Raw genomic sequence first — 21,780 nt, 5'->3', positions numbered from 1 at the left:
ACTCACTCCAACACTCAGGCATGGGACACATCACCCCAGCACCCACAGATGCTCCCGAGGGCTCGGTGAAGTGTAATCTCCACAGACAGCCGTTTAAATCACACCAACCTCCTGCTGTTGGTATGTTCTGAACATATTAACTGCGTCTGCGGTGATTGATCCGTGCTCCCAGTGTCACTACGAGGTTAGCAAGTGGGTGAATCAATACAAATCAATAAATCAATACAGAAAAGCAATTCTGATCCCTTCCTGCTGAGTCTCCATGAAAACTATTTTTATCTAATAAATTTCTGCTGACAGGCCGCCGTCCTTTCAGACCTCGGGAGCTGCTGCTGACTGCAGCTGAACACAAGTCAAAGCCAGTGTGGACGCAACAGACCGAACGCTTCAGTGGCTCTTACTTGCAGCTCGTGTCTCTCTTTTAACGGAGTGCATTCTCAGTTTGTCTCATTTGTCTGTAGAGAGTGCAGCAGTGAGCATGGGCACTCAGAGAGCACGCACCTCCTCCAAGGCCAGTGTCAAACAACATGCACCAGACTAAAATCTAATTCCTCGTAAAAATGATCCAGATCTGCCCAAATAAAATTTACGGATTCTTCCCGGGCCCACGGCCCAGCCCTCCAACAAGTGTGGTGCAAAATCGCTTCAGGTCTGATAAACAAACCATCAAACGCACGAGTGAAAACCAAGCAACAACCTCCAGGCCACTTGAGTCTGGCTCCAACAGTGAGTCAGTCCCCATAGACTCCCATGTTAAAACGTCCAACTTTACAGCAGAAATAAACATGATTACAGCCTAGTACAAAAACAGTTTTGGTCTCTAGAGCTAATTTCCTCCTTCATGACACCTGTTTAAAACCCCCCCTCCTCTCTGCCAACTTTTGGATTAGCTGAGAGTTAGGGGCGGAGTCTGACACTGCCAAGATAGCAACGGTGGAGCAGCTCACTCTGAGCTTCAAGACTACTCTTCAAATTTCACTTTAATATTTCACTCTGTCACGGAAACTTCTTACTGCATCTGGTTTTGTCTGCAATGAGTATTTGATATTTAAGATCATCACTTCTGTCTTCTAAATTAGAACAAAAGCAGAATGATTGAGTGCTTTTGCCTTCATCATCTTTTTGTTTTATCGCAGGTCCATGGGCGGGATACCACAGGAAGAGAGAGAGAGAGAGTAGCAACAATCCTCAAGGACAATATCGCAGCTCACATCTTATCTTAACAAGAGCATAATTATATTTTCTCCACAAACCTCTGATGTTTAAGACTACACAAAGACTTATTGGGTAGTATCATTCTTACAGAACGCCCAGTTTACCGTGGATTATTTCACAGACAGTGAAGTTACACAGTGTGATGTGGGAAGATATTTCAAACACACGTTTCTGGTTTTGTTTTGGTTCCAGCAGAATATTTTCTTTACTGCAAGTCGTGCATGAAGGAAGGAACAAAGCCTCATTTCCCTGCAACAGGAAAGAGAAATAATATAATAACATCATGGTGCAGACTCTTAACTAGAATAAATATAATTTTTAAATGTCTAAATCTCCTCTGTAGACTCGCCTTTTCGTGCTCCAACTTTTTGTTTTCTATGTTTAAACAGCTTCACCTTGACAAAGAGTTAAAAATATATTGGATGAATGAAGCACCTCACTACTGCGCATCAACACTTTTACAATTATATTTTCGATTGAAAAGGTTTAAAAGTCAAATTACAGTGAAGTATTTTAAAAGAAAGTGAATTATTTATGGGAAATTGCACGTTTACCGTCGCCTTTATCTCCGATACACTGCATAGATCTCCACTGCTGTCATCACAGTCGCACTGGGCGACATGTTCCTTCATTACCACGATCACAAACTATAGTTTATTTTGACTCAGTCCCACATACACTCGCTAAAACACCAAATGTGGATTACTCCGCAGCTGCAAATAGTCCCTAACCCAAGCTGTTTGAGGAGATTACTGAGACTTTTTAAAAAAAAATGAAACTATGTCTTTGCAGGTTGTTTTTAAAGACTTACGTCTCCAGTAGGAACTAATGAGTGTCACACACAGGGTGGGGAAGTCAGACGATATAGAAAGAGGGACCTGTTGACAGTATGGCTCCACTGGGACCGGCATACATAATAGAAACGGTCAGAAACTTTAGTTATGCCTGCAGGCTGCATAATGATTTTGGGCCCAATACTTTGCTACAGACTAGACTAAAACACCCATTACAAAAAAAGGCAACACATGCATTCACAGCTACACTTTGAAAAATCAAAAAACAATCAGGTCTAATATATTTTAAAACAACTCAAAAAGCTCAAGATATTGACGCTCACGTCTGGAAATAAGGAACAAGCAAATGGTGGATGAATAAATTCTACCTCCAAAGCCTCTGTTGAAGCGATGGATAGAAACAAAGTTGACAGGGGGAAGGAGAGACGACGAGCAGCTGGCATGAAGAAATTAGTTAATTTAATTTAAATGAAATCACTTCCTGACATGTAAACTCTCACAGACCAATAACAAACCCTCACCACTACATCACCGAGCTTTTAGCCGTGACACTGTTTTGCTGACTTTTCTCTTCTACCTCCTGCTCTTACTTCCCCGCCTCTACTTCTTATCCTCCGTCAGCTCATGTCAAGCAGAAAACATTTCGGAGCAGAGAGGGAAGAACGATGTAAATCAGCGCTGTGGCGAGATAAGCTTGAAGTTCTGAATGGAAAAGCTGTTGATTTTTATCAATCATCATGTACTACGCTACCGCAGGCGGCGCACACTCATTTGGCCTCACAGTATCCAAGAGAAGCTTTTTTTAATAAACTAAAAACATCTTAAGTTGGCAGCGCAGACTCCATCATACTGTAAATCAAACTTATTCCATAAGACAGCAGCATGTGTTGTGCAATGGGCAATTTAATGGAAGAAACTGCAGATGTAGCAGTACGTCCGTCCCATTCTCAGCAACACAATATCTCAGTGACGCCTCGACGGAGCTTCTTCAAATTTGGCACAAACGTTCACTTTGAATCAAGGATGAACTGATTCAAATTTGGTGGCTCAGGGTCAAAGGTCAAAGGTCAGTGTGGCCTCACAAATGTCAAAAATGTTTCGTATTTTATACGATTCTGGATAAACAGGGATGCGACCTGAAAGTAGTCTTGAGTGGCGGAGGGATACAGCCACGATGCCGTTATCCTAGTTTCTGAGGAAATAGTGCTGTTAGGTAAACAGTCTCATAAACAAAACTCAGTGCCCAGTGACAATTCAGTTAACAGGACAAACATCCTGCTCAATCATCCTAATGGGCCACATGGAGCTTAACAGAGATTCAAACATAACCTTTTACCTAGTCCACTGTATACATGCAGACCTGCTCTGGAAAGGCTTTTTTTTTAAAAGAGGTACTTAATGGGTGAATAAGGGGAAGGTTAGATAATCCCATTAGTGCCAAGTGGTGGGGAATTTAGATGTGATCATGTGAAGGCAGCACACAGGATATCTGGGCTACGTAATCATCAGTTTTCGTCTCTATATCCAGCTACGGACAGTGTCCCCTGAGCAAAGGCAGAAAAAAACCCTCCACCCTGCTCTAAAAAAACATTTTCTACATTAATTAAACACTAAAATTCAATACGGCACACAGCGACTGGGATATGCATTCAGGCATCTATCTGTCCCCGTAAAAATAATCCATTCAAATACCTATGCAGACAACAGGACTGTTAGACTAATTGATGTCATGCCCATAAATGAATAGAGGTATTAGTCTCACCCTTAGGTGTTTCACAGGGGGGAAAAAAAAAAAACACATCCTGCTTGCAACATCTTCATTTTCTGGCAATTATGAATCCAACGTAATGAATGTTTTTATAATTAAATTTTGCTTGTTCCATTATGGCCTAAACAGGAGAACAGCTTGGCAACTAAATGGAATTCATCTCCAGGGAGGATTTTTTAAAGAATGTGTCATTACGACACATCTGTGCGTCTTCCTTAGGACTGCATATGTTTTCTAATCTTTACTCAGTAGCTGCACGTGTTCAGCTCAGAGTGGAACTGAATTTAAAGCCCTGAGAGTTTGACCTTGTGTTTTAAGTATTTCTGTGTAACATTAAATATTTTCAAAACAAACTCTTCTTTAGGTATTTATTTCAAGAGTTTTACCTTGATAAAAATTCAGTTAATCTTCTTCATCAGGATCTTTGTGGGTGTGGTTTAATCAGATTTGATTAATCAGTTACTAAATCCTGATTGGTGCGCTCGGAACGAGAAGCTGATTGGAAAAAGACATTTTAGGGCCTTTAAGTGTGACAAGTATTAAAATTATAAAGCTCTAAGAGGACAAACACAATTCACTCATTTTAGGAGATATCCTATCTGACACCTAATTTGATGCATATTACATTATATTCATTAAAGACAACACCTAATCGTGTGATCAATCATTTGATCTTGCATCCAGTTCGTTTAACTTGAAAATATCAATAAAAAGAGACATTTCAGGTTCTGAGGAGGAAACAGCAGAGTGGTATTAGTGGTATTGTATCGCCATCACTTCACAGTAGTGGGCCGAACGACACTGCCATCCCCAGAGCCATGCCGCAAGCTTGAGTAAAAATCCAACGGCTCATTAAACAATGGTGCTGTTGTGAATTTGGGGTCCATCCATATGTGTGCAACCAAAACACAAACAAGTCTCGTTTCCTCTCCACAGATGCTGTGTAACTCGCTTCCCAGCGGCTTCTTAGCAAATGTAGACAAGAATGTTTACAGAATTTATCTGGCGGATCAAAGATGTAGAATGAAAATAGGTAAATTTACTTTACGACTTAAAGTTCCTCTCCAGACACGTTTTAAATGTTTTCCAATATAAAAAGTAAAAGAAAAATAAAGGAAAACTGGGGCTGGAAGCATATCTACTCTTCCTCATTGAGAGATTCTGGATCAGGCCTTATGCCCCGCCCACCACTACTGCTGCTGCTAGGTTGACCAATGAAAGAGCAGCGAGTATCAAGATCCAGATGCGGTTTACTAACATCGTTAGCTGCATGAAAACAAAAGTAGAGGTTTGAAACAACTATATTGTGACACTCAATCCATGCAACAAGATTAGAATTTATTTCAAATCTGAAAATCATTTTTCACTTCTGGCTCCCATATGGAGTAACCCAGATTTCCCACCATCCGTGTCAGGATGTGCAGCTTAGACACTGGCATGAAAGAGGTTTAGACCAGCTCACTGAACTCTATGAAGGAGGAACAATGCAGTGTTTTGAGGGGCCTGAAGAGTAGATATTCTCAGTTTGTCTGCTATTCACAAATACGACACGTATACACCCGAAAACCACATGAGCAGAGGAAATCCTCACACGGCCAATTCCAAATGCTTTTGTTTAAAAATGATAACATGAGAAAACAACGGCAGCAACTTTCTCCCTTCTCTGTGTTGGTGGTGTCTGACCTGCTGTGTTTTGTGTACGTTTCATTAAAATTGTTAGGATGAAAAATGTGGTTCAGTGTCTCCTTGATGCAATTCGATTGTTAAACACAAGAACCTCAATAAAAATAAAAACAAAATCTTGTTTCCTAAATGGAGCCACTCCTACCAGCAGAGATGATGCAGCTCTGATTAACTTGATTGACAACATTACTATACATCAGAGAAATGACTCCACGTGTCATCTATAATGGAAATGCCACAGAGGTTAAATGAGGCCTATTAATTGGGTAACCCACTTTAACCCCTTCTGCCTGGTGCAGTTTCCCTCCCTCCCTCCCTCCTGCCCATGTGGTCTGATCTGCTCTCTGCTCTTCACTGTTAAAACAATATGGAAGCGCTGCTGTGCTCTGCAACAGCTAGCCCCCCCCCCCCTCTCCTCTTCCCGCCTCATTAGCATGCAGCTCAGGGATCTGCCCATTCATAAAAAATAAAAAAAAAGAGCTGTTGTGGAGTGGGCCGGGCATCTTGAAGGGACAAAACCCTCTCCAAGGTCAGCATTCACAACCGCCGCAGGAAGACACAAAGGCCGGAAATCACACGTGAGCACTTCCGTTGCCTTGACCGCCTGGAATAATGCAACGCACTGCAACGGTCTTCATTCATTCATGGCTGCAGCGGCAGCCGGATGTGAGCCACCTCCACCATGTAATCACTGCTGGTTTGGGTGTAGACACACAAAACACTCTCATCGTCAAACTAATACACAGCAAGAACGACGCTGATGGCGACGGATCTCCATGGAAATACTGTCTCTTCACTGATGAAGGGATGCCAGGTAGTGTCCCTGTGATGTGACAGGTATGTAGCTGTTTGACTGAATAAATATTAATAATGATCAGATTTTAGTTCAACGTTAGAGGGAGGGTTTAAAAATCTGATAATGACATCAGCCAATCATTTACCTGCTACACCTGTCTCACTGACGGTTTCACAAATCTACGCCACTTCACTAATTTACTTTTACTGGTGAGTGTGTGATCATAGTGGCTTCATTATATTTAATCATGTAGTAAAAGCTACAGAGAATCTGATAATCTAATCTAATAGTGACTCAAGTACCTGATCAATAAAAGTACATCCTGTTTATTGATTTGCAACATTGCTCATATTTAAACATGAGCTCATTCTCATCACAACCTGACACGGTGGCCTTTAGCCAATCACACGCAAGCCGTCAAAGTTTTAAAAGTGTCCTCTCTCTCTCTCTCTCTGTCTCTGACCTCCAACCTCTTCGCCGCCTCACCTGTGAATTCCCGACCATCTCCAATCAAAACCATCCAATCAGAAGTTTCCCCCTCTCTCATTCCTCATCGCCACCGCCGGTGTCTCGGCACCTCGCTCCTATGGACCATTCCCCACGGTGATCCACTTCCTGTCAGGGGTCTGAGCGCCAAAGTCTGTTCTCATACTCTTTTGATCCTCTCATGAGTCTCTCCTGATTGAGCTGAATTTCAATTCAACAGCTGAGATAGTTCAGGCTGTTGTAGCCAGTTAGTCATAGCATTAACCGGCTTATATACTGTTTCTAATAGTGATTGGACTTGTTAAGATGTTGTTAAACAGCAGGTTTGTTCATCCGAATGTAAAGCTCAAGCATTTTCAAAGCCATAAGAGAAGACGCTTCAATCAGCGCTCAGATTTCGTTTCAGGGCTTCCACATCGGAGAACTGATATCCCCGTTGTCACACATCATTTACTGCAGAATTACATAACTGTCCCTTTATAATTAGGGAGATAACAGATGAAGAGAGTGTAACTTTAACATTGGTCTCTTTCTAAACTGTACATCCCCTCATCTACACACACACACACACACACACACACACACTCTCCCACATCTTATGGCATAATCAAACAGGTTCAGACAGTGACATGATGTCTTCACTGAGCTCAGGCGCTGCCCTATTTTGGTCGGAGGAGCTGCCCACTATCAAATGAAGGGCGAGTGAACGCGGACCACTCGGTGCAAATCAATAGGGATCAGCCTCGTGGTAATGCTGCCACCCCGTCCCTGCGGCTCAAAAAGAGCTCAGATCAATGCAGATGTGTGCGGTTGACAAGGATCTAAAGAGGGACGACGCTGTGGACGCTGTCCTCCTTTCCACTTGCACACAACACCGGCTAAGATTAGACATTCAATTGGACCTGGAGGGTGGGGGGTGGAGGAGACGGATTTGTGCACAGACTTGTCAGGGAATGTGTTTTAAAATTATTTGATATCATAGCGGCGATGCAGGTAGTGGTGGCAGGTCTAAAAGGTAGAGGTAATAACAGAAGTGGCAGTGGAAGCAGACGGTTCAGTTCCAGACACTCCATCATTACTTGCTCAGGTGCTGAGAGTTCTGCCTTTTAAAATCACAAATGAGTGAAATGACCACAGAGGAGCACATGGGCAGACACCTGTGAAGCCAAATTCATTATTCTTGTCAGGCAATTTCCAGAGTTCTTGTGAAAAAATTGTAGATATTTTTTGTCTCCCGCTGCGATCCTGTCAGATGGGAACTGGGACGTTTTCTAAACCCAAAATGAAGAGTCCTCCAGCTCATCATTTCTGGTGGGAAACCCTGATGTTTCTCACTTTTCTCACATGTAATTTGGGAAATCTAACATCATCACAAAGGCAGGATTAACCCTTAGTGCGTGCATCCTCTATGCATTAGCAAGAAATCTGTACGTTCATGAATCTATTTAAGTATATGAGCCACGTAAACACAAGGTAAACTGAAAAAATAAGGCTTTGATTCTCCTATTCAACATGGTGCTGACGAACAAATCAGTCAAATAACCACAAACTGATAGCCACACAACAAAAAGCAACATGTAGACATTTTCAAACAATTAGTCAATTAATTGAGTGATTGAGAAGTCATTAGCAACAAATGTGAAACTAATTGTATACGTCAGAAATGCAGAAACTCCACTGGTTTAAGTTTCTTCGATGTTCCTGGAAACTTACAAAGTGTTTCTCTGTAGCATTAAACATTCGTGACTAAATGAGCGACAAACAAAAACATCTTTACTTATTATTTATTAAAAGTTTAACGCTGAAAAAACGCTTTGTTAAAACTGCGTGGCTGTGGTTTGATCAGATTTGAACGACAGTGACCAAATAACCAAAACTGTTCAAACTTTGGCAGAAAATATTGGATTCTATCACTCACAGTAAGAAACTGACTGAGAAAATACATTTCAGGGCCTTTAAATTTGCATTTTTTCTGATTTTCCTCATCTTTTGTGACAGTAAACTGAATATCTTTGGGTTTGAGAACTGTTGGTCTGTCTAAACAACCCATTTGAATACGACACACTGAGCTCTAAGATAAGGCATTTTCACTATTTTCTGTAATTTAAAACCAAATGATGAACAGATTATAGAGAATATATTGGGCATATTAATCAATAATGAAAGTAATGGTTAGTTGCAGACTTAATAACAACAAAACACAGTGTTTTTAGGCTTTACAACAAACGTTCATTGTTGTTTTGATGCTACAGACTTTTGGACAGGAACTATAACATTATATAACGTGGTTATTGACGACTGAAAGCAGCCACAAGCACTGAAGTATCATGAAAGCACCAGCAGTTCACTACAGACATTCAAACAATAGCTTTTGGGTTTACCTGTGGTGCACCTACAAGGAGATTACACATCTGTGTGCTGGAATAAGCTTCCTGTTAACAGGCCCTGATAATAGTTGTGTTGTTAGACTTTTGGCATCACAGGTGGGAAACCTTACATTAAACAATGTGATTACAGTGCTGAGACCCCAGGCCTTCGTGGATAACAGTTGTTTTCCTGCCAACATGCTTTTTGAGAAGCCAGGTTTGTTTTGGCTTCACTGTTTCCTGTGAAACTACTAGTGAGTCTGACATTTCATTTTGGTTCACACTCGGCATAAACAACAACAGCAACAACAATGAAAAACAAAAAAAAAAAAAAACGCTGGGAAAATACTGCTGCTTTCAAGTCAGCGTTAGTGCGCCGGGCCCGGTTTAAATGTTTCAAGCCCGGCCCCGCTGTCAAGATGAATGGAGGGTTTTCACAGAGCCAGATGATGGAGGATCCCATTGTGAGGAACAGCACAGTGGTCATGTCCACTGTGTGATGTTTCACCTCAGGCTAGAGGAATCAAAGCGCCACCTGAGGACCGCAGGACCCACTCCTGCACAACAAACGCTAATCTCAATGTCAAATATCCTCACTTGAAATGTCAGCGATCTTCCCGGCTCGACCGGCCTGCACTGCCGCTGCCCTGCATGTTGAAATGAGACAATGAGGCAGGGATCTATTTGTTTTCACACCTGCCGGCTCAGTGTTCACTATAATCTTGCCATATTTACAGAGATTACATGCACATATGCCTGAGCGGGCACACAACTTGAACAGCTAGGCTTCTACAAGTCAGATAGCCATTAACTCAACAAGAGCTTGACATTATCGCGTGAGTCATGCTGCTCTTTCTGTAACGCTGCAGACCACATACAACATTTTTACAAACCCACAATCAAGGTAATGGACAAGGGTCATTCAGCAGCTTGATTAAATGACTGTTTCCTTCAAAGGTCGAGAGGTGACATGAAAACGTGCGGGGGAATGTCACACACGGAGGCTTGAGCGTAATGCACAGCTGATGCATCGTCAGCTGACATCAATGGGAGCCTTTCCTCCAATGGCTGATGGCGAGCCTGTGTGCTGGCTTGGCTATTTCTTAAGAAAGCTGCATTCATCAGCGGTGTAGCATGATCGTATATTCTAACGCTGGCAACCGATCTTGAAGTAAGACTCTGAAGTGGCTCAAGTCAGGCTTTACATTCATTAACAAAGGGGCTTGTATGCAGAGTGTGGTGAGCTAGTGGTGATGGGATATACAGTAAAGCTTCTGGCAATGACGAGTTATAAGAAATATCAGAACTAAGGCTGCAAGAGCCCAAGGTCTTCAAATGTCTTGTCCCAAACCCAAAGATGTTTGGACTTTTTTTCACTTTTTTGCTTGAAAAATCATGATCAAATATTTTTTTTTGACGATCACCTGATTGATTAATAGACTAATCATATCAGCTCTACCCAGAACAGAAGAATGATTTCAGGATGGTTCGAATTGATAAATACGTCCCTCGGCTTCAAACCATGATTTCAAAACCATCAGTGATAAAAACTGTGAAACCTGATTTCATGTTTAAATATAAGATCCATTAAAGTACAGCAGTCTGCTTGTGTAAACACAGAGAGTGTGCGTCTGTAAGAATGTGAGGTTTACAACTTGAACGCTGGAAGTATCTTAACCTAAAGAAGCTCTGTTGTCTTTTTGTCTTTGCCAGGATTAAGACATTGGACAGCAAACAGGATATAAAAGAAAGTGGACCATTGTTTAATTAATACACACACACACACACACACACACACACAGACACACACACACACACACACACACACACACACACACACACACACACACACACACACACTGTTTTCCTCTTCTAAATATAAGCTAGTTTTTAACTAGGCCCAGCTCATGTGCATGTGGGTCTATCTAAATGCATTGGGTTGGTAGAAGCAGACAGATGGCCTGATTAGAGTCGCGTTTTTGACGCCCGTGCTCGTGTCTCTGACACTGGCTGGGTGAATGGAGGCCATCTGGGATTGGCCAGGGCTTCTGTGAATGGAGCCGGGCAGCGCCATTCAGCACCGCGGACAGCTCCGCGCTGCCGTGGAGCTGTCCGCGGTGCTGGATGCAGCTCTTTGTGGCTCACAGCGGCCGCACACAGCGGCGGCTGTGTCCCTGACCGGCTCCCTCCCGCGTTTCCCGGACACCCACAACAGCCTGTTTGACCCACCTTGGTCTGTTATGAGCTGGTTAACAGCGCATGGCAATCAGAGAGCGAGTCTGGGCCTGGCTGGAACGAGGCCTCCGTGCGGGCCTAGTAATGAGCAAACACAAGTCGAAGCGAAAAAAGCCTTCCGCCACATTAGGCAAGGAAACCACCTCTTGACTTTAATGAAACGCTCTTGATATGAAGTGGGGCGGCCATGATGAACACCTGGCGGACTGCGACAATGCACACAGGACACAGGCTCCCAGAGTTGTTTGCATATACCAGCAGTCTCCTCTTCATTACAATGTGATAAACGCGAGGCTATAAAGGCTCAGGCAGCTCTAACAGCCCAGTCTAGGTTATCGATGCTTGATCAGGATTATTGGCTAAAGCAGCGCAGCGGTCTTCAATGTCAAAGAACAGAGCGTGAACTAAATGATGCTGGGTGCTGAAAAGACACTAGCAGGGCCTCCATCTGCACATTAGCATGGGGCCTCAACACAATGAGGAGATGAATGAACATGAGGCCCGGAGCCGGGAGTCTCCTTGAATCTGTCATCCGTCTCCATGGCGACAGGAGGAGGAGGAGGACCAAAACTGGCATCTATTCGGGCCCAAATCAACAGATGGCCACCACATCACTCTCCCCTCCAAACCCCCAACTGCCCCCCACCCCCAACCCCCCACACACCCACACCCCCTTCCCTTTGCAGCCTACCTTGCACTGCTCCATGCACGTCCTCACTGAATATGCCCCCGGCTCATATTTCTGAGTCAGGAGCTCAAAGTCCTCGTATTTCTCCTGGGCGTGCTGGTCGTAGCGCTGGTACGCCTGGACGCACAGGCTGCATCTGGTAGTGTCGCCATCGCCGAGCACGTCGAGGCTGCAGTTCAAATTGTCCGGACTTGTCGACCCGTAAAACAAATCCAGCAGAGAGTAGGAGTTACAAAAGGAAAGGTACAAATCGCTCATATTTACAGCCCGCGTCCCCTCTTTGTCGGAAAGGCCGCTGCACAAATGGTCGGCATCTGCGAAAGCAAAGCAGTTCTTAGATAAACTATCCTGGTGGCAAGTTTCGAGCCGCCACAAATGTTTGGTAGAGTTTCCTATAAAAATAGCATCTGGGTTTCCTCTGAGGCTGCTGTGTGCTGAGTGGGTCTGGGGTGAGAGGAGGTGGGAGGATGCGAACTTGTCCAGGGTCCGGGCCAGTTTGGCCTCGGCGCAGAACCACAGGTGATCAGAGAGGAGGATGGTTAAGAACAAGAGGGATGCCAAGGACAGTCGCCATCTCTGCGCCCTCTCTGAGTCGGTGAATGGCTTTTGGTTGTCGCGGGGGGGCTCTAGCCAGATTTGGAAGCCGTCGTCATCTTCTTGCTGCCAACACGTCCCAGCACCCCTGGTCATATTTTGGGAACCGGCCGACTCCACCGTGGGGGCTCCTCTGCCGCAACAGTCATTGACGTGGGGTCCGCTTCGCGTTTTCCTCCCCTCAAGTGTCGGGTGGTGGGTTGTCCCGGCTTGCCTTTGCTATTAGCGGTAATTCCCATCAAAATGAGCGTGGGTCGGATGGGAAATTAGACGCTGGCGACTGCGGGCCGCATCCTCCATGGCTGACCGGCGAAGCCGCTGTCCTCCCCGTCCGCCTTGAGCTCCGCGCCGCTCCGCTCCTCTGCGTAGCCTCGACTCCCGTTTTTAGAAACACTCACCGACGCGTTTACGTTTTCCCCGGCCTCGGTCGAACAGGGACAAGGGCGCTATTCTCTTCCAACATGGCGAGGCTGTCTGCCTTTGTGTCGGCGGAGAGGCCTACAGCCTGTAACAGACCTCTTTTCTTTTTCAAGCCCTCACCGTCTTCATCTCTCTGCCGTTGTTAAGTTGCCGCCATGTTCGCCAAGAGACGGTGTATTTGCAGGAATCTGCGTCAAGTCAGCAGCAGTAACCGGCAGCGTTTCCGGGTCTGACATTCAAAATAAAGGTCGCAGGCTGATTTATGTAGATTTGTGTGTCATATCTGCCTCATTTGACCCCTCAAATATGTGTTTAGACCCCTTCTCCAAGTTGAGGGTCTATTGAACTTCAAAATTTGAAGATTCTTAGACAAAAATAATTGGTATAAGCCTACTGCATTTATAATTACATAATTTTAATACAGCAAGGAAAAGAAAAACTAAATAATAATGTTTACTGCATAACTAAAACAAGATAACATTTCATATAGAATGTGTACAAACAAAAACATGTTATGATGCATCCAGGGAAGCTACGTGTTGCGTTTTATTTTGAAAGTCACCTCACCTAATATCCGGTATTCTGCTACTCTCTCGTGCTAACTTGGCCAAACTTCTCCGTCTCTGACGTTATGCGCGCGCACCGCAGCCGCCGCATCCCTCCATACGATGGCATGTCAAGTCCGAGAGGCCGCTGAAAAATTCACCAGAAATATTGTAATTGTGACTTCAAAATTAAAGCCTGTGTGTCAGTCTTAAAAAAAGAAATATTATTTAAACTATTTGTGTCTATAGAAGAAGAAATGAAGAAAACACTTACTTAAATCAGGTGTATAATAGATACGAAACAATAAAAGGTGCTTACTAGCTTAGTAGAGTTTGTAGTTTAGCCTGTTTTATTTTGAAAATGAATATTAGCAGACTTATTCTAGTCTTTATTCTGGTCGACTTGACTTTGGACCAGTCACACAGGTTGGTACTCACCTGGTTTCAGCCTCAGGCAAGATGCTCTCATCCAAAGAAAGGAGCCTGTTTCCTCTTTAAAGGACACCAATGCTTTTTGCATGTTTTAGACCATTTGGGATCAAGTGTGCTTCAGGCTGCTGTTGTGCACTTGTTTTCATTTATTTCTGTGTTGTGTTATCGTTGCATGGTGATGCAGCAGAAACATTAAAAATCTTACAAAGTTCTGACGACTCCATTACCACTCAGCGATAATTTTGAGAACAATTAAAGCAGACATGAGGTTTATTGTGACAGATTGCACAATTAAAGCAAGTCTCAAGTCTCTTAGAACAGTAGTAAATGAATGCAATTTGTATTTGACGTTTTGTTTTTTGGCCAAAACTCACTTTTGTAAATACTTGTATGAGGCTCAAGGTAGGAGACAGTTAGCTTAGCTTAGCATAAAGACTGAAAGCAGGGGGAAAGAGCTAGCCTGCATGGCTCTGACCAAAGGTAAAATCCACCTGCAAGCACAACTAAAGCTCACAATTAACATGTGGCATCTTTTTTTATTCTAAAAAGCAAAGTGTAACATCAAAACTAGCCGTCTCCTGGCTCTAGCTTCATACCCAGCACATATGAGATTGGTATTGATCTTCTCATCTCATCTCTTTTGAAAAAAACAAAACAAAACAAAACGAATAAGCACATTTCTGAAAGGGGTCACAAGCCCTTTTCGTTTATACAGAAAAAAGCTTACCGGTGTTGTCACTAAAACCACTTGTTACTTGTGGTTCTGTTATTCTATTCCTGATGCAAAAAGTTGCTTTTACCTGCTTGTACATTGTCCAGGCAGATAGTTTGTGTTGTCACCAGTGGCTCCGTTCTCCACAGTGAAAAAGATTTAAAGGAAGGGCTCTTATTCTACAAACAAATGTTTTTCCCCAAAGCAAGTGAGAGCTTATAAAAATGTATTAGACGCTGTAATTCAGAGCTAGAAGAGCCTGAGACTGATTCTAACTTTTACTGATGCAGTTTGTAAATCTGAGTCGAATCAACCATGACCAGTTTAGCAGACTTCGATTTTGGTCAAATGTCACTGATTTATGAACCTTATACCCCTTGTTTACGGAGCTTGAGTTGCTGAATTTCTTCATTGAGGGTGGGCCGCGCTAATTGCTGCAGACAAACCCTCCCTGCAGCCATGAGCCTGTGTTTGGTCTCTGCAGGAGCTCATTTATTTCAGCTGAGTGCGCGCAGCTGCTGGTTGTCTAGGGGGCCGCTTCATTTGTTTCTGCTTGTGTCCAGCGAACTTGCCATTCTGCTCTCCAACAGCTACAGCCAGTCTAATTAGGGCATTTATCCCATTAGGACATGGTATTTCTGCAATGCTAGCTTTCAGCGGCTGTTTTTTTTTTCTGCTACTGTTTTCATATCCACATCCTTAGGACTAATAATTTGCTCCTGTGAAACCTTTCAGAGGACCAGCAGTTGGACTATTCAATACAAACAGCTGTGCTGCAGTGACACAATGCTTCACATTCAGAAGGCACACAGGAACAAATGCTGGACGAGTACCTCTAATTAAAGCCTGTCAATCAAACGCTCACTCTGCATCACCTGGAAATAGTCCAGAGTGGGCGGCGGGTTACAGAGTGCTTACTGAAGCACATTATAATTTTTTTAACCAATAATGGAGATGATTTTTCTCTCAAACAGTTAATGCTTTTTTGGCATTTTTAACAAGAGGCATAACTTTATAAATAATAAATAAATAAAAAACTGTTCCTAAACTGGCACAAATGTCGTAAAAGTTGAATTTGAATGAAAATTATAAAAACTTAAACCCACAAACCCTACAGGGAACTCTACAACATGTCAATTAGAGCCATTATTCACACTATATGATTAGGAACCGGTGCCTCATCACTTCTACTTTGAAAATGTATTCATACGGCATTTGGGCACAACAATGCCCAGAACACCTCAGGTAGCTACCTGCACCCAAGAGGCGGTGGTAATGAAGGTTATAACATATCAATGAGTCCCAAGGCACATTGCTGACATTTTTGAAGACAGGAAAACATGGCGACATCTTTGTTGGAGGGCCTTGAGCTGAACCGGTTTTAACGTACCCCTGTGGTGTCCCTCGGTCTCTCTCTCTGCCAGCTGAGCTCACGCTACAAAGCTGAGGCCATCACTTCACACAGACGCTCGTTTTTAAGTTAATTACCAATTTTTAAAATTCATTAGTCACTCAAACAGTCAATGTTAATGCTGTTTTTTACCAAATCAAATTATTTATTAGGGTTGTACTTAATTTAGTAATTACACAGACATAAAAGCACAAAAGGCACAGGAAGAATTTCACTGTTTCCTTTTATCAAAAGGCCACCACCTATCAAGGAGGGTCTAACAAAGATGCTATCCAGTTGCATTTTGGGAAATATAGGATGTTTATAGGAGTTTGCCCCCTACATTGTACTAAAAATCAGAACGTCTCGCCTTCTGTTGCTTCAATTTTGACCAATCTTGCGATACTAAATCACTGGACTGCCCATTTAAAATGAAACAATAAGAATGGGCCATATTCCTGGTGGAGTATTCCCTAGTCGTTGTGCACTCATCTGTTCCCCAGGCTTTACTGATTTACATTAGTCCGCTGTGGATTGGATAAGTTCAAATCTAAGAACAGTTAAAAGTATTTTGAGAAACAGAACCTTTATATTCCCAGAAATCATACGCAGTGTTCCAGTTTTGGTAAAGTGGAAAACCTCTTCTCCTCTCCAGTAAATCAGCTAAAGGTTTAAAGAGAAACCAAAACACCTTCTGTGATGTCTCATAATGCAACTCTAACTTTTTGAACTGAAAAAAAAACTTTATAGTGGCATATTCATTTAAAACTAATAACAAGCAGCTTTAATCATTAAAAACAGAAGATAAAACTCATCAACTTTGCATGAAAGTAAGTGAAGTAACATCCCTGTACAGTCACGTCTTAAAACCTCTTATCTCACCCTTAATGTTGATGGTGAGTTTTTAATTGTTCAGCTTTTCTTTAAGTGTTTATTACTAATCTTATTAAGAATGAATTAAAATGCTTGATAAAAACAGGATATTCCTCCAGTGTCTTAAATCTGTATATATCACCAGAACCCTCATTAAACCAAGTAGTTATCGTCATTCATCAGATACCCTGCTTCAATTGAATCAGTCACCCATGAGTCTTTTACGATCTTAAACTTCTTCCTAAAGCGCCGCCTCAGAGTCTTGAAATCCAGAAGTCGTGTTTCCTCTGTGATTATGACGTGAGAGACTCCTTCCTCCAACTCCTGCACCACTGTGCCCCCGTGGTATCGAAACTCCAGCGCCCGGATGTCCAAACAGGTGGCAGGTATGGCAGTTTCAGGGTCTCCTATGTCAGCATAGCTGTCCATGTAAACTGTGAAGGGTCTGAACATACTGGTGGGAAGGTCGTCCCAGCTGTAACGCTGCTCGACCTGCGCGAGGTCCACGGCCGCAGCCGCAGCCGCCGCCACGCCCCCACTGCCGATCCTGCCGAAGACCTCTCGCAACTGCTGCTCGTCTGTGTCCACAAAGTAGCTGTCGCCGTAGCTGTCGTACTCCTTGGCAAAGTGTTCCCTGGTGGAGGGCGACATGTGGATCATGTGGTGTGGTTGCCATGGCACCACTTCCTTCTGGTTCAGGCACTCCAGCAGCCATGAGGGCCAAACCACGTCGTGCTGGTTGGACAAAATCAGGTTCTTCACACGCATGTTCTCCATGCCGGCAATCACGCAGTAGGTGTCCCGTCCTGGGTTTTGAACCACGATTCCTCCACACCTGACACGGAGATGACATCACTAATCAGTTATTTGTAATAGGATACTTTCAGTCATGATTTAAAGATGCTGATAATCTTTATTTATACATGGTATACAAACAGTGGCTCAAATGAAAAGCTCATAATTCATTCACAGATTTCATTTTACCTGGCCACGCCCTTCTCCAGCTCGGCCTTGGGGTGATCCTCGGTGCCGTTCAGGATGCAGAACTCCACATCTTCAAACATATCCGTCTCCTTGGTAACCCCGGAGAGGTCCTGAGGCTTGAAGTGGTCGATGAGCCCGATCACCTTCTTGGGCTTGGCTGCCACCTTGCGCTTCTTCTTTTGCAGTTCGTTGTCGTTGATGTGAAGGTGGCGCGAGGCGAGTTTCCCCGACGCCTTGCTGCGGAACTGATCCAGCTCTGCCAGAGTCATGCACTGGTGCCACTCCTTGTCATCACGGATCTTCTCGATCCTGGGGAAGCGGAGGGTACAGTTGGTTTTATACATGTCGCTCCCGACTATCTCGGCCGCCTTGACTTGGATGATGACAGAGTTGCAGGGTTCGATGTAGGCTTCTGGCTTCTCTGTGCCACACAGGATGGACGCCGGCGGGTCGTTCTTCCGGTACACTTTCCAGTGCTTGGCTAGCTTCAAACCGAGGTCATACAGCTCCTTCATGGTGTATCCAGAGCCGATGCGGCAGAAGCTGTGGAAAAGTGAAGGTTTCTCGCCAGGCTTTGGAGCTTCAGCAATGGCACATAAGAAATGGGACATCATACCACCCCGTCTCCCTTTCCCCCAGTAGCCACCGACAATCAGCAGGTCAAGCTCATCCATCAATCCATCAACGTATTCTGGCTTTATTTTCAGCCATCCCTCCCCTCGCTTGTCAGGTTTGTAGATGGATAACGGATCCTTCACCATGATCCCTTCTTCTCTGCTGTCTATGGCGTCATTGAGGGCGTTCACCACCTCTTGCACGGTTCTGGCTTCGGTCTGTGGCACCAGGTGAATCCTTCCCTTGACTGGGGTGAAAACCGTCTGAATGGTCTCATAGCGTTTCTTCAGTGTTTCCTTGCCAAGCTTCTGGTCATTGACTAACAACACGTCAAACACGCAGAAGCACGTCTGTAACTCGGAGTCCTCCATCAGCCTCTTGATGTCGAACTTGCTCCCTTTCTGCATGAAGTTCTCTGTGCTTGAGTTGTACGCCATCATCTCGCCGTCGAGGATGCAGTTCACGACGTGGCTTTTGAAAACATTGTGGATGTAAGGAGTTAGTGAGCCCTCAAGTGCAGATGCTCCAAACTGCTGCGTGTACTCAAAAGCATTCCTGCTAAAGTATTTGTACACGTCTCCATCTTTGTGCAGCTGAATACGCTCCCCGTCCAGCTTGGTCTGGATGTAAAAGGGGCTGTTGCCCATCTGTTTCTCCACATTGCGGATGTTAGCCACACCTGCCAACATGGGCTTGAAGGCAGAGAAGAGTCCAATGGAGACTTCGCTTAAAGAGACAGACGGGTTGTGGAGCTGCTGGCACACCTTGTTCAAGTCTGTGTTGACATTGTAGAGCTCAGCAGCGTCCGGGTGGAAAACCTGGAGAACAGTTTCTTTGCTGACCCCGAGCTTCATGTCCTTCAGGATCATTCTGATGAGCCATTTTTGCTCTAGAGCCGAGCTCTGGGTGATGAGGTGCAGGAGACTCTTTTTCACAAGATCCTTCTGATTGCTGGCGTTGTTCATGGCCACCGAGTCCAGAAAGTCATTGACTTCTTTGATGCTGAGGTTGCCTTGGCTGGTGCACCGTTTCTTCAGCACAAAGTACGCCATGCCCGCAAAGTCTCCAGCTTCTCCTTGGGATGTAGATGGAGCTCGGTAGTTCAGCAGTTTATTGGCCTCTGGGCCATTCTTTGGAAGGCCTAGTACGTCGATGTACAGTTTAGCTAACATGTTCTCTTTGATGCCATATGCCATCCGCTCGCGTTCAAAAGAGGGGACTATGAGGCGCATAGCTGGGTAGAAAGAGTCTGTTGTTTTGGGCTTGTCCTTGTGGAGGGCAGAATGAAACTTCCTCCATGATGCAATGAAATCCCCAAGGATCTTGGATTTATCTGGACGGAGTTTAGACTTCTGGATTTTCTCTAAAGTGGTACACAGGTGAAGGAAAGGAACCTGTGCTGCGACAGGCAGCTGGCCAGCAGCGTCACTTCTGGAAGTTCCCTCCATGGTGAGATCTGTAATACACGTCAAAGATAAAAATCATCCCAATAGAAATAAATCAACAATTTACTGTGCAGTTTGACCAAAGCTAACTTCAAAATTAATCAATATAATAAAGCAGAAATAATGAAACGTTTAATCAGAAGAATGCTCAGCTATTCTGAAAATCATTTTTCAAACAAACACAACCAACATTTGTCTGGAACCAGTTTCACTTTCAGCAAACTGAAAATCTTTGAGTTGTGGACAATTGGTCAGACAAAACAAACAAATGGAAATAATCATTAGATTCTGATTATTTTTACACTTATTATTATCAATTTTAGCTTCCAAAGGGTAATTTCAGTCTCCTATCATGGTCTAAAATGTGAAAGATAAAAAGTATTTGTGGGAAACCCTGAAATATTCTTTCAAAGAAAATTAAATTAAATTAAAGTTCTGAATATCTGCTTCAGTGTTAAGATATTATTATCATTAAGCAATATTAGTCCTCCTACTATAATATATAGATGGTTTTCTTTTTGACAATAAAAATGCCTTATAAAAAAAAATCTAAAATTTTTAAATAATTAATTAATCTTTGTTTTTTATTTTCGTCATACAGGTGGTCCATATTGAATGCAATCCATACATTTACTATAAACATAAAACTGAGAATTGTTTAAAAGTTAACAGGTATAAAAAGCCAGAACGACCACAAGAAACGAACCTACTTCTGTTTTGAAATATGTGTTTCTCTACAGACATAATCTAGAATATCATGTTTTCATAACAGTTTCTGACAGCATAAACCCTTAGTGTTAGAATAACAGAATTTTATCATCATTACTATTATCATTTTGGTTCCACTTACTCTTCAGTTGGAGATTATTGATCCACACAGGTCAAACTTCAACATGTTCTGACATGTCTCACTGTGACAAGCCAACCTGTTTTAATATGACCTGTAAAATGACAGACAGTAGATTTACACAATCATTCAGAAGAGCTGTCTAAACATGATAAGTATTTAATCAATTAATTACTAAGGATATACTTTAACTACTTTTAAACGTCAATATTAAGTGTAACATCTTCTACGTTAATGGCTGCTACAACTCCGGTTAATTTTCAAAATAAAAGTATCTGTTGTCATAGGAACTGTGTTTTGTCCGGGCATGTCTGTCCAGATAAGTTACGAACATTTGCCAAAAAGCAAAGCAATATCTAAGATAACATTTTATGTTCATAATGGCAGTTTAATGTAATATTCAAAACAAAACGTGAATGAATTCAGTTAAACGCTCGCGACGTTTAAATCTTTTTTAAGACCGCGAAAGTAAAAGGTACAAACAGTAAGGATATATATTAGCAAAAAACAATTAAATATAAAAGACTGAGCTGTTACTTTTCACCTTGTATCCTCCAACTCCAAACAGTGAGCTACATTCCCAACACTTCCTTGTATTCAAAGTAGGGTCCTTCAGGGAAAATGTTCCGCCGGAAACAAGAGCGGAACCTTTGTTTCCACACGGTGTTGTTTTGTGTTGTTAGGAAACTATTACATTTATTAACTAAACTGGAACCACGTCACATTTCAAATACGTCACATTTTGTATATTTAATCTTTAATGAGTCATTATGACTATAATTTATCAGATCACTGTGCTTTCCTGTTAATACACATTGTTTTATACCTATCGTGTTTCATTTTTAATGTTTTTCTTTTTTACTCTATCTAATCTTATGTAGCAAATGTTCAA

At 43.0% G+C, this 21,780-nt stretch overlaps 2 protein-coding genes across 2 annotated transcripts in view; both read right to left on the bottom strand.

Moving 5' to 3' along the window:
• LOC111222765 (transmembrane protein FAM155A-like) overlaps positions 1-12,979 on the bottom strand; it is a 29,759-nt gene extending 16,780 nt beyond the window's left edge. Inside the window, exon 1 of the mRNA XM_022746605.1 lies at positions 12,035-12,979. Within this exon, the coding sequence (XP_022602326.1) occupies positions 12,035-12,721 (687 nt within the window). The 5' untranslated portion in view covers positions 12,722-12,979. The remainder of the gene's footprint in view (positions 1-12,034) is intronic.
• Positions 12,980-16,190: 3,211 nt separating this feature from the next.
• Positions 16,191-21,490, bottom strand: lig4 (DNA ligase 4). Its single transcript, XM_022746530.1, has 4 exons — positions 21,433-21,490; positions 20,892-20,982; positions 17,982-20,052; positions 16,191-17,832 (listed from the first exon to the last, which is right to left on the bottom strand). Exons 3-4 carry the CDS (start codon positions 20,042-20,044, stop codon positions 17,151-17,153), a joined length of 2,745 nt encoding a protein of 914 aa, XP_022602251.1. The 5' UTR covers positions 20,045-20,052; positions 20,892-20,982; positions 21,433-21,490; the 3' UTR covers positions 16,191-17,150.
• Positions 21,491-21,780: the final 290 nt, after the last annotated feature.

This window comes from Seriola dumerili, unplaced genomic scaffold (assembly GCF_002260705.1).
Source record: "Seriola dumerili isolate Sdu_G_001 unplaced genomic scaffold, Sdu_1.0 BDQW01000105.1, whole genome shotgun sequence".
Taxonomy (NCBI): domain Eukaryota; kingdom Metazoa; phylum Chordata; class Actinopteri; order Carangiformes; family Carangidae; genus Seriola; species Seriola dumerili.
This window is presented reverse-complemented; position numbering and strand designations above follow the sequence as displayed.

Bases quoted from the DNA above. Each gene is read 5' to 3' on its own strand.
- lig4 (XM_022746530.1), bottom strand. From the start codon at position 20,044: ATGGAGGGAACTTCCAGAAGTGACGCTGCTGGCCAGCTGCCTGTCGCA. The intron at 17,833-17,981 runs GTAAAATGAAAT...TCTCCGTGTCAG, and splicing joins CTGGAGAAGGGCGTGGCCAG to GTGTGGAGGAATCGTGGTTC.